General features: G+C 41.7%; 1 protein-coding gene across 1 annotated transcript; it reads left to right on the top strand.

Moving 5' to 3' along the window:
- The first annotated feature begins 4,504 nt into the window (after positions 1–4,504).
- crsp7 (cofactor required for Sp1 transcriptional activation, subunit 7) lies at positions 4,505–9,768 on the top strand. The gene is made up of 3 exons (XM_030402524.1): positions 4,505–4,859; positions 5,900–5,974; positions 6,071–9,768. The coding sequence occupies exons 1-3, from the start codon at positions 4,788–4,790 to the stop codon at positions 7,826–7,828; spliced, it is 1,905 nt and encodes a 634-aa protein (XP_030258384.1). The 5' UTR covers positions 4,505–4,787; the 3' UTR covers positions 7,829–9,768.
- Positions 9,769–12,512: the final 2,744 nt, after the last annotated feature.

Below are 12,512 nucleotides of genomic sequence, written 5' to 3'. Positions count from 1 at the left end.
TGCAGGGTGGGATCCACCAATCCCTGAAAAGTATTTTATGGAATTTATATTGTAATTCAGTCCAGGTGTAATTCTTATCAAATTGACAATAAAATGAATATAGGTTAATTTCTAGGACACTATAGAGCCATTTCCCATCAATAGTCCACACAGTGAAAAAAGGCTGTTGTGTAGCTGGAACATTACGTCTGTCAGTGTGTGTGAAGGTCCTCCTGTGCTGACATACGTCACCTTTATTCTCACACAGTGTAAATCAAAACGTTATCAAATCAGTTGGCTTTGAGTTTGAATAGTTGTTTTCCTTTTTTTTTTTTTTTTTTTTGGAAATGCTGTAATGTTTTGGATGCATCATGTTTCTGGATTTTGATGCAGTTATTATTATTATTATTATTATTATTATTATTATTATTATTTTCTATTTTAACAATGTTGTGACTGCATGAATCTCCGGACTTGTTTTATCCCCTTTATGCCTCTGGGTTTTATTCCCCTGCGAAGGGTGGAGTCAGATTTGTTTGTCTAAGTGTTTTTTCTCGTTTGGTGATATTGTCCTTTGTCTCTTTTTGATTCAAGTGTCATGTGTTAGACTATGTATCTGCTAAATGAAGCCTAAAAGCATCAGAAATATGGTAATCAGCCTTTTATGCACATGTAGAAGCTGTTGTTTGGTACTACGTTTTACACTGCAATATACGGTTTGTGCTTTTTTTTTTTTCTTTTCTGTGCAACCCCCACAGAGTTTTATTATGTCATGGTAAATCTAGACTAGCTTTGTATATGGCTGTATGGTAGGAACAATGTTTTTTGTGCTTTATGTGATATGATGTCAAAAGTGAGAAAATGCACTGAGAAATACCGTGCTGCAATTTGTCATTGTGGCGCTATATTCTCTGCTCGACCTCAGGCTTTATCGTGAGCCTGACATCTACTTTTTTCTTTGTGCTCATGTAGATAGCTCTTGACTGGTGTGTCGCCTGTTACTGCCACCTTTTTATGCATCAACGTTTCAGGTATCCATTGGTAATATTCTACCAGTGTTTACAAGAGTTTACAAAAGAGCAGTGTTTGTTTTTCTCTCCTTAAATATGTTTCAGCTTCGTTAAATACTGTACTGGAAACACAGACTACATATGAACCACCTGCAGTGGAAAACGGCAATTGAAATTTAACAGTCAGTCAGTAATGTCATTTGAAGTGTATGACAATAATTTAAATATAATGACCGTAATTATCTATTTTGTCAGGTTTAAAAGTTTTTGGATTGAATTACATTTCCTTTGGACTTCATCCGTAATCATTTTGAGGCCCTGAAAGCACTTTCAAGATTTATTCACAGACTTTTACTCTGCAGAAACGCCCTTTCCTATTTACCTGCTACGAGCGGTTACATGCCATCAGAAGTTTAAATTCTACATGTAGGAATGTTGTTGAAAATGTTCAGAAATTAAACTAAAAGTATAAACAGAATGCAAAGAAATAGCCCGGCCCATCCCAGACTAAACATTTAGAGGGCTGAAGGGACGGCTACGGCTTTCGAGAAAAAAATCCTCAACCATCACTGCTTAAAGTCCCAGAAACACTAACTCTCCCCTGGTCCTTGAACTCCCAGTGTAAACCACTAGCTGCGCAGCTAACTGAGCTAACTAACTAATGACAGCTGCCGTTAGCAGCAGTTTGCGGTTACTCTGGTATTTGTTTTGAGTATGAATTTGAAAGGTGTCCAATTCCTTCATATTGCACCTTTAAAAGAATAGGTTCCATATATAGTTTTAATTTCACAGTTTATCTTCTCTCTTTCTTTTAGTATTAAACCAAAATGCCAAAGTTCAAAACAGCCATAAATGAGAGAATACGTAAATATTTTATCCTGTGGAAACACATCCTCTCCGTTAGTTTTTCCAAAAGATATTTCATTGGGGAACAAAATACTTCATATATTAACTATGAACGTTTCAATGCGTTGTTTACAGTGAACATTGTTACTGAAGTTCTTGCAGCACAACTTAAAGAGATGTGACTCATTTATCTCTCTTATCTGCATGATGCTGAATTTCAAAATATCTCAGAAAATTACCTTGACATAATTTATTTTGCTTCAAAGTAAGTTTTCAGTTTTGCCTATGTTTTTTTTAAAAAATCTGCTGTAAAACACTATTTTGTAGTGAATATTGCTATATACATCTTGTCTGAGAGATCACATATAGATACAATGAGAAATAACATAAGATATAGCAGAAACAAATACTGTACAGTCAGGTTATATATATACATATATATATATATATATATATATATATATATATATATATATATATAGACTTTGTGATCAATCACATGTTAAAACACAAACTGAATAAGGAAGATGAAACAGAGTCATAGTCGTGTACAGTCACTCAGTGGGTCACCCACATCTTTGAATCCTTCGTGTGCATTTTGAGGACAGCCGACTGCTGGTTCAAGCCTCATACAATGGCAGCTAAATTGTTATATAATGTATTTTGTTTCTGAGTACAGTGATACAAAAACACTGCACATGCATTTTACTGCCGTGAAGGGGTGAACTATGCTCCTGCATATAGTACACTCGCAGCAACAGGAAACATAATGCTCATAGAATATGCAAAGTCTAGCATTCTGCAGCACAGCTTGGCAAGTTGGTACTTTTTTGAGCTAGCCCTTTAAAAATTACTGGTTCAAACCTTGTTCTTCAAATTGTGTGTTTTCTATTTTAACTGTCGAATCGGACCAAAAGAATCCAAGTTGGCTGTAAATGTGTGCTATATTCAAGATGAAATACGCTTCTGTTTGAACTGTACCTGATGTATTTTTCTCGTGTGAAGGCTTCTGTCTTTGTATCTTTGCATTATTATTTGTAAATGAAATGAGAAAATAAATATATCTGAATAAGCAAAGAGGCGTCTTTAATTGTTTTTTTTTTTTTTTTTGGTCTTCAAAAAGCAGTAGAAAAGAAAAAAGAACTCAAGCAGGTTTTACATGAAGACTGCAGCCCCCATAACTGGCATAACTTAGACTTTCTCACCCACTCGGCAGCTTCACGCCCAGCGTTTGCCCGGCCTCTCCCACTCTGTCCACACGAGCAGTTTTAATGAGCTGACACTGGACATTTTGCATGTGGGATGGGTACGACAAAAGTAAAAACCACAATGATGGGAAGATTTCAGTATCTTCTCCACTGGGTAAAGTTAAGAGTCATGATCGTAATGGCTATAATGTAATCAATATCATTTATTGCCAGACAAACCAACAACTGCCCCCCCTTTTTTTTTACTTCCCGTTACGACCATAGACAATGACTAAAGTTAGAAAACAATGCAAAGTCTCTGTAGATACTCGACCACTTGAAAACCTTGAAAGCAAAATCCAAATACTGAATGTACTACAACTGAGCATGACAGATGCCTGTTGGCACATTGAGAGGCTCAGTTCCTGAGCGTAACCATCACAGATGTCCTCAATCAGCTCAGGAGTGTCTTACATCCAGTCCAGTCCAGTGATGCAGCATCCTCCCCTGCCCCTCACTCCTCCTGTTCCACTGACAGACGGTGCTCTTTTTAGTCAACCTTGTTTTAGAAACTGCAGGACTCCATCTGCTGGTGGACTGCTGCAAGTTGGTCAAACGTCCATATCAACCATTTAGTTGAATATCGGCCTCGAAAGTGACTGCTGCTGATGTTCTAAATTCAATAATGTTGCCGAGAGATTTTAAGCTGTGTTTGGTCAACTGGTCTTTGGTACAATACTGAAGACAAGTAGTTTGAATTGGTCCAGAATCTGACAATAACACAACAGATTTCGATGTGATTATTCACACTTGTGGGCCTCAGTCTCCGCAGGGGGGGGGGGGGGCATACTTCATTTCAAGGGCCAAAAACTAAAAGCAAACACCTGTTGAATTTTACTGTTTGGATGCAAAATGGTACAAAGCTCCCTTAACTGACATAACCTCTGCCCACCATACTCAATATAATCAGTAGTATGGTATCCTACATACTCAAAGAGCATTTTACCTCACAAAAACAGCAGAAACAACCATTTATATCATTTTTTTTTTTTTAATGATATTTTTAAATCTGGCCGGCCAAATTTAATCTAATGACTTTGCTCACATTGGGCCGCCCTGCTCTATCTGGTAGAAGACTGAAAAAATGATTTACCATTTTTCATGCATGCATCTGGCATGTGTTATATTTCTTGTGAAAATTAATTGCCAAACATTAATCTAGTTCCAGCGTCTGGAATTTGAGTATCTGCTGCTTTTCTCTGCTCTCTGTCATCTATCTGTGTGTTTTGGGTTTTGTCTGATTTAAGAAACATTGGTAACGAAAATGATTGAGTTGCAACCAAACCCTGGCTGATTCAAATGTGGTGACAAAGCACTGATGTACCTATGTAGTACGGGATCAGTGGGGTATGTCCATGGGGGGATACCCGGGAGTGTAGTGTGGGCGGCTGGGATGTTTACTTGGCTACGTGCAGACGTCAAAGCGCATACATCGTATCCCAGCATGCAGCAGGAGGCCGTTTAGGGATCCAGCAGCTGGTAGTGAGTTGCTAGAGCGCCGAGCAGGCAGCAGCCATCGGTCAACACAGCACACACATTTCCTCTCCATGTGAGAAAAACTGAGCCGTCTACCATCCAGGCGACAGAAAAATATGCTGTTCGGACGCCTGACGAGTCACCGCGCCGGCTTTTGAGTCACCATTGTCATCCGGTTTTCATTTTGGAGGATTCCTCCCTCCATCCTCCGGATCGCACCGAACAGGCAATGACAACGGTCTCAGCAACCCCGCAGCAGATGAGGGACCGGCTGCTGCAGGCCATCGACGGTCACAGCAATGTGAGTACAGCTAGCTAGGCTAGGTGGCTAACGTTAGCTTGTTTACCTACACTCCGGCAAACTTGACAACGCAGTTCACCCGACAACTGTCAATTAGGTGTTTCATTGGGTTTTAAAATGCGCGAGTTACGAGTCAGGTTGGCACCGACATGTCAAATGGCTGCGAAAGATGAAGAGACGCTTGGCTTCATCTGACAGCTTGCAAGCTAGCTTAGCAGAGTGCTGCCCCGTTTGACATCAGCCTAGCGTTAGCTGGTTTGTGTAGCATGCTAGCTGCTAGCCTAGCCGTAACACCGAAGCGGGTTTCTAGTATTTATCGGCTTGAAGGTATATAATGCATTCACTTGCTCTGGAAATACTTCTGATATCATTAAGTTATCTTGATGCTCCCCACATTGGTCAGTGCTCCTTTGTGGACCATTTCCCGTTAATAAATCCCCGAAGTGTGGGAGGTAGCTAGCTAACTCTTAGCTTGAATAGCTGCGTTTTAGGAAATAGTCGGACCCTTCCTCCTCAACTTATTTTAATGCTAGCGGTAGCTGTATCAGCTAACGCAGGTAAGTGCCGACACTCAAACGCTCGTTGACTTTCTCGACAGGATAAGAAACTCGGTCAAATAAAAGTTTAGCACTCTTTGCATCTAGTTTATGCCTTAATGCCACACTCTAAGTCAAACGTTTGCAGTGGTGAAGGTTTTATGAGTTGACACTTGGCCATCTTTACTTTTCACCGTCGCTCTGTCGTTCTGAAGCAGACAAGCTAATGTTTCCTAAGCTAACTCGTAAGCTGACTTGAACCCACTCACACACGTTGTTGACACGATTCAATCGTTTTTTCACAATCTGGAGTGACTCTAGCCGCCACATGAATATGTAAGAATCGAGTGCTAGTGAGACTGTCACTACAGTCATTTGTACAAATTGCTCATTTAACACTGACTTCCACTCTGTTAATGCTGATTGCGGCTAATACTCAATATTTGCTTTTTTGGCACAAATGCAGGTGAAATAACACAAAATGTATGTTTGTCCTCTTTGCAGATACGCAATATGGTGGCTGTACTGGAAGTAATTACATTTCTTGAAAAGTATCCTATCACCAAAGAAACACTTGAGGTAAAACTGCTGAACTGATTGACCTGAACTACTGCTGCATGTAGAGATTGTGTTTCTTAACTTGTTTCTAACTCTCAAACACATTATTTCATGTAGGAAACCCGACTTGGAAAATTGATCAATGATGTAAGGAAGAAGACCAAGGATGAAGACCTCGCCAAGCGTGCTAAGAAACTCTTACGGAACTGGCAAAAGCTGATTGAACCGGGGCCTGCTGTGGCTGCGAGTGCCCCTGGGTCTACCAATGGCAGTTCTCATCCCTGTAGAACTGAGGCCCCTCCTCCTGATATTTCTGTGTCGGGGAAGGGTGTCCCTGAAGTCAAAATCAGAAACGATGTTCACAACACATACTCCCCAAAAGCTGAGAAGTCAAGCAACCGCAAACGCCGAGCAGAGCACAGAGACAGTGGAGTGCACTTACCAGAAAAAATCTCCAAAATGTCGTATGATAACTCTGTTTCACCACCACCTACCAACGGGATTGCAGGCAGTCCTGATCCCCCGCCTGACCCGCAAGTCGTCCCTTCTCCTGACAGATCTCGGATAGAGCACCTTGATAATGATAAAATCAGCAGAATTCCGGTAAATGCTGTCAAGCCTCGCCCCAGCTCACCTGGAGTGGCCAAACTACCTAGCACTTCCTCTATGATCAAGGTTGCTGTGATGCAGCAACAAGCCAGACTGGATGAAGGAGGAGGAGGGGCATATTTTCAAGCCAAAAGTCCCCGTGGCCTCACAACCAGTCCAAGAAGCGTGAAGCAAGACACGCTGACCAAGCGCTCTTCAGCATATGCACCGAAAGGAACGCCTGTCCCAAGCCCTTCCTCGAGGGACTCCCCCTTGTCTTTGCCCCAGCCCGTAGCCTCTCCAGCCCAAGCATCTTACGCTGACAAGCTGCCACATTCTTCTCACAGGTCTTCAATGCACTGGGCCAGTGTGTCTGAAGTCCCCTCTCATTGCCCACCACAAGACCCATCTGCAACACTGGAATCTCCATCAGTCTCCCCTTCACCCTCTCACGCCCAACACAACTCAGAACTACACAGACCAACATCTGAGGGAGCCATGTCTGTGTCTGATGACACAGACGGGACAACGGTCCCCAACTCAGACCATAAAAGGAGGAAGTACAGACCAAGAGACTATTCTGTTAACTTAGATGGTCAGAAAATAGAGGATACGACGAAGCCTGTTCGGTTAAAAGAACGTAGACTAACTTTTGACCCTGTCACAGGTCAGATCAAACCTCTGGTACATAAAGAAACTTCTCAGACAGAGGAAGCCCCCACTCCCGACCTTGTTGAGTCTAGGCAGAGAACTGAAAGCACTGTACACCCACCAGTTGCCCCGGCCCCGCTCCCCGCTCCAGGTCCAGGTCCAGCTCCAGGTCCAGCTGCAGCTCCAGGTCCAGGTCCAGCTTCAGGTCCAGCTCCAGCTCCAGCTCCAGGTCCCAGCCCGAACCCCTTCCATCAAACGAACTGGAAGGAGCTGTCGAGAAATGAAATCATACAGTCCTACTTGAACCTTCAGAGTAATGTGCTCACCTCCTCGGGAGTCCAGGCCCCTGGTGCACACTTTTTCATGTCAGAGTATCTGAAAAGGGAAGAACAGGAGATCAAAGACTCGCGGAAGATACACGTTCTGCAGAAGGACAGCTCGGTAGGGGAGTTACCGGGCGTGAACCGGGAGGTGTCAGCAGAGGACCTGGACAGGATACACACACAGCGATGGCCGGGGGTGAACGGTTGTTATGACACCAAGGGCACCTGGTTTGATTGGACAGAGTGCATATCATTAGACCCTCACGGGGATGAAAGCAAATTGAACATCCTGCCATATGTTTGCCTAGACTGAGGGGTTTGGGGAGGTTGCTGTCCTTTTCCACTCCTTTTCTTTGTCTCCCCACAGAGACAAGATACTTTGTGATTTTGTTTGTCCACTGTGATTTCGGCAAGAAGCCAGGCCTGCTAAACTCCCGCCCCATGCCTTTTCCTCTTTCTGTGATAATCTGTTCAGATTTTGGTATAAAAAGAGTAAAGATTAAAAGAATAGTTGAGTTTGTAATACCAAGGGCTGTTTCTGTTTTATTTTTCAAACTGAAAGCCACAGGAATGACGAGGCCCTAACAGCAGAGTGCTGCTACTAACACCCTAGGCAAGAAACGGAGACAACATTATCATCCCAGATAAGCGGAAATGGTGTTGTGATGTGAATTTTCAATGTTCTGAATCGTACCTCTATTTCAGGCTCGCTGGGATCATACTGCTGTCTTTTTTCGCCTTCTAGTTTCTAATGAGGAATTACAATCTAGGGTTAAGTTTGAGGGAAGGCTGGGGTTTAGCTGTCCTGTCCAGACCGCCATGTTGGTGCCCAGAAAGGTGTTGATAGAGTTCATCTAGCACAGGTAGAGCTGAACATGTCCAGAATATGAAATACTGGTGCATATTCAGTAGTTACAAGAAGCTTTATGTGAGATATAAAGAGTAAATTATAAATTTCTTATGTATACATCTATTTATTTTTGACCAGTCCATTTATGGGACGTTCATCCAAACAGGTGTTCATAAACCTATAGATCTGTTTTGTTTCTGTTTGCATCACAATGTCGTCAGCCTATCATCAATGTTCAAGGGGCATACAGATGTTTTTTTGCAGGGTCTTTCTTAAAGATTGCTTTCGGTCATAAACATTCCATACACCATCTTTCACCCGCTCTCCCTCTCTGTTTCATCTCACAGCTCTTCCATGTCCACGCTAACGCTCAAGAAGAAACTCATTCAGAAGAATCACTCGGTTTCAGATGGTTTTCTCCAAATATTGTGGAGCTAATTTAAACTTAATTCAGCTTCTCACCACAAACTATTTCTCTCCTCATACTGAAATGTTAAGAATGTGAAAATAGACTGTGCCGATCAATAGTTGAATTTTCAGAGACAAAGACAAGGAAATATTTGTTGCGGAGACTTTGTTTCTGTTCCTTTTAGATATTGTTTGCCTTCTGGAATTCCTTCACGATGTTCTGAGTTAAAACAGCCTTAGTGAATGTACAGGAGTGAGACCTGTTATGCAGCTGACAACTTGTTGGTCATTTTATTACTGACGTAATTCAAGTGTGAATAGTGACTGATTCTCCCGCAATTTATGTGCCCATCGTTTTCTCTAGTTTCAGACACATGAAAAGTTTTAGCGGCTGCTTTCGAGAGTTTTTTTTAAACATTGAAGAGGCTGTCTGAGGCAGCGTCTCTTTTGTTTTCAGTTTTCTTTACAGCCACCAGAGAGAGAAAGCTGTGTGCATCGGATATTCTTGGCATTTTTCTACGCAACAACTAATACTCCATTTTGATTTTCCCTTTATACTCATCCGTCACTACCACTTTTCTCTCACGTGATTTAAATGATGATTGGCTTCTGTGCAGCCTCTCTGTCCATACCTTCGTTCAGTCATTCATCCTCTACCAATGTGCCTTGGTAAATGGTAAATCTGGATTTGCTCCCGCATAAAACGCACCTGTTGGTGGAACCGGGTTTATGTGCGACAATTCCAAATCCCGCGATCAATACGACGCTGTTATATGCACCGTTTCTGTTACTTTTTGTACACACTGATCTAGCGAGGGTGAAGCTGCAGACAATGAGAAACTGCACAACAACAACAACACAGCTGGCAATAAAGGAAAAGTGCTACAACTGGTTGAGAAGGATCTGTTTTCTGGAGTTTTGACTGGGGGCATCTTTCTTTGTTCAGTGTTTAACATCTCTCAATTGTTTGAAAAATAAAATGATCTAAATCTTCAGCTCGGCCGACTGACTCTTTTACGCTGCCATTGTGTTTGACAACTGCCGTCATCCTTAAATAATCAGACCTGAATGAGAGAAACAAACTAAATGGTCAGTCCTGTATTTTGAGGTTGCATTAGGCTGTGATCTGTTGCACTTACCCAGATCATCCATGTGGGGGCGCACATTGTCCATTTCTTGTCTTTGTCTGCATCAGCATGTGATGTAAAGGTGGCTTGGTATGAGCAATTTCAGTGAAGTGGGTCTTAATCAAACTTGTCCCTTTTCTCACCCTTAAAAGAATATCTTGCTCACTTTTAAAAGAAAGACTTTAGATTTTGTCATTTGATCGGAAAGGGTCTGTAATTATTATTACCTCTACTAAAGAAATGTGTTCAAAAGTGACATTTAATCAGTGCTGTTAGCCTCAGTAGAGATTGGGTCCCTATGTGTTTCATAGACTCATACGTGCGTCACCCCGTCCGTGGTGACGTAATCTCATCACAGATGTCTGAATGAGTAACCGTCCCCTCCCCCTGGCTGTGTTTACTCTGATTCTGAATCAGCCCTCTGCACACCTGTATGACGTGATCACCTGCCACAAGTGCCCTCACATCCAGTTGTGTTTATGTCCAGACACATTGAGGTGACGCACCTGGCCTCAAATCATCATTCTACATCTGGTCTGGTCTGGATGGAATCTGTTGAGCAACACATGAGGTGTATCATGAAGGGTTATAACTCAGAAGATTAGGTCAGGATGATCACACAGATCACTTTCATAAGTGTCAAACATGTGGATGGTTTTCTTGTTAAATCCATTCGTTTAGTTTTCTATAGGATGTCAGGAAAAACGGTTCAAAACGTTTTAACGCGCTTTTCTTCTGTGTAACCAACAAGAAAAAGACAAAACACGGATTGCCTTGTATGTGGCAAAGATCTCAAGATCCTGTCAGCTCATCAATGAATTGGCTCTCATCATAGTTGGGGGAAAAAGCACACGTCTGTTGGCAGAGATGCAGTAGGCCTACGTGTATGTGTGCTTTAATAAAGGACACCGTTTCACTGCTTATTTCTTTAAGGTGTATTTTTACCATGAAACCTCTCAAGCGTCACTTAATTTTCTACACAAATGACTTTAAAACAGGGGCTGGACAAGTGAAAAAGCACCACGGGGCCAGACAAGCTGAAACAAAATGTCTTTTTCGTTTGGCTCCCAGACTGGATAATGGCTGGTCTGGAGAAACAACTTGGTATGAAAAATACATGTTGGTGTCGCAGATGTTCATGTGAGGAGTCGTGTACTTCATGTACAATCTTGTGCTTCAAATTATAATCAGTCACGTACACTTTCTATTCACAGAAAAGGGACGCTTGGGAGCCTCTGTAAGTTTAGAAGTAGAAGTGAAACACATTTACAGCAGCTGTCCCGTTTTTAAAGTCATTGCTTTTCATATACTTGCTGTTTCTTTGAGGAACTGAAGAAGCCGAAGAGTGTGGTTAAATCTGAAAGTGTGTCATTAATATGTAGAGAAGGAAGAGCTCCTGTCTGGTTATCTGCTGTAAACCAGACATGACTGTCAGCACATTTACAAACCCTGCCATGTGAAGTTGTATCTGTTATCTAAAACCCCATAGCACTCACATTACGTCACCCTAGTAGCTCATTGTGCTTAGTTTAGTTCCTCTTAACTTTTTTTTCTTTTTCCTACTGCAGTGAGTCAAAGAAGTGCGACAATTTGTCTGGTCCAGTTCACGTCTGGTATGCAGGGTGGGACCTGTGGAGCACTCCCACATTCAGGAATTTGGGAAGTTTCGTTCCATATAAGGAGTTTTTGATTTCTATTGCGACCTAAGGAAGAGAAGGGGAAAGGTGGAGCCTAGGATCGATTAACGAAGCGGATGACCGAAGAGCACACACAGGAGAGGCAAGAGGATTCACGTGTGTGGACTTCCGTTATCGCTGCAACTCAGCTAGCCTTCAATTTTATACTGGATGAAATAGAAAAGAATATATTGTCAGTACACATTAAATTAAATAAACAGCTTCCATTCGATGCCAAAACAATAAATGCGTAAGAGTGGAGCAACAAAACAAAAACAAGACACATTAGCAATAAAACAGCACTAGGTTACCAACATTATGACGAGTCAGGCAGCTCAGTTGTGCCTGTAAACTGAAGATAACAACACAATAGCCGGTAGATGTGGAGCCTTTATAGAGACATTTGTGGATTAATGTATTAGTCGATAAGAACTGAACTATTTAATATGATGTATTAAAATAGCAACTGGTTAATAATCATTATAAACATTATCCGACGGTGTTAATAGTACACCAGTTTAGATGTGCGCTGGAAAAGAATGGGTTACTTTAATTAAGTTGCTTTGAGCTTCTGTAACCTGTAGCCTAACTCTGTAGTAACATCCCTTGAGGCTGCATAGACGGTGTGCTTAAGTTATTTGATTTGTCTGGGGGGGAAATTTGACATTTGTATACAGTCAATTCTAATCTCTATGTGTTTAATTTCCCAACATGATGGTTTACACTTCAGGGAATAAGATTATAATTCTTATTCGTGATATAATGATGCAATGTAAAGAGTGTCTAAAACATGAAAATAACTAACTGTTGAATTGTGTAATGTCACCTCCCCGCAGCCTTGTTGAGTCATGTAAATCCAATTTCATGCAAACATAAACTCGCAAATTGATGTATTGTTTTAAATGGAGGGCATTGCTCTTTTTCCCAAGGTCCAAC

This window comes from Sparus aurata, chromosome 21 (assembly GCF_900880675.1).
Source record: "Sparus aurata chromosome 21, fSpaAur1.1, whole genome shotgun sequence".
Lineage (NCBI taxonomy): Eukaryota > Metazoa > Chordata > Actinopteri > Spariformes > Sparidae > Sparus > Sparus aurata.
Note: the sequence above shows the minus strand (reverse complement) of the source record. Positions and strands in the feature narration are given on the sequence as shown.

Bases quoted from the DNA above. Each gene is read 5' to 3' on its own strand.
- crsp7 (XM_030402524.1), top strand. From the start codon at position 4,788: ATGACAACGGTCTCAGCAACCCCGCAGCAGATGAGGGACCGGCTGCTG. The intron at 4,860-5,899 runs GTGAGTACAGCT...TCCTCTTTGCAG, and splicing joins CCATCGACGGTCACAGCAAT to ATACGCAATATGGTGGCTGT. The intron at 5,975-6,070 runs GTAAAACTGCTG...TATTTCATGTAG, and splicing joins TCACCAAAGAAACACTTGAG to GAAACCCGACTTGGAAAATT.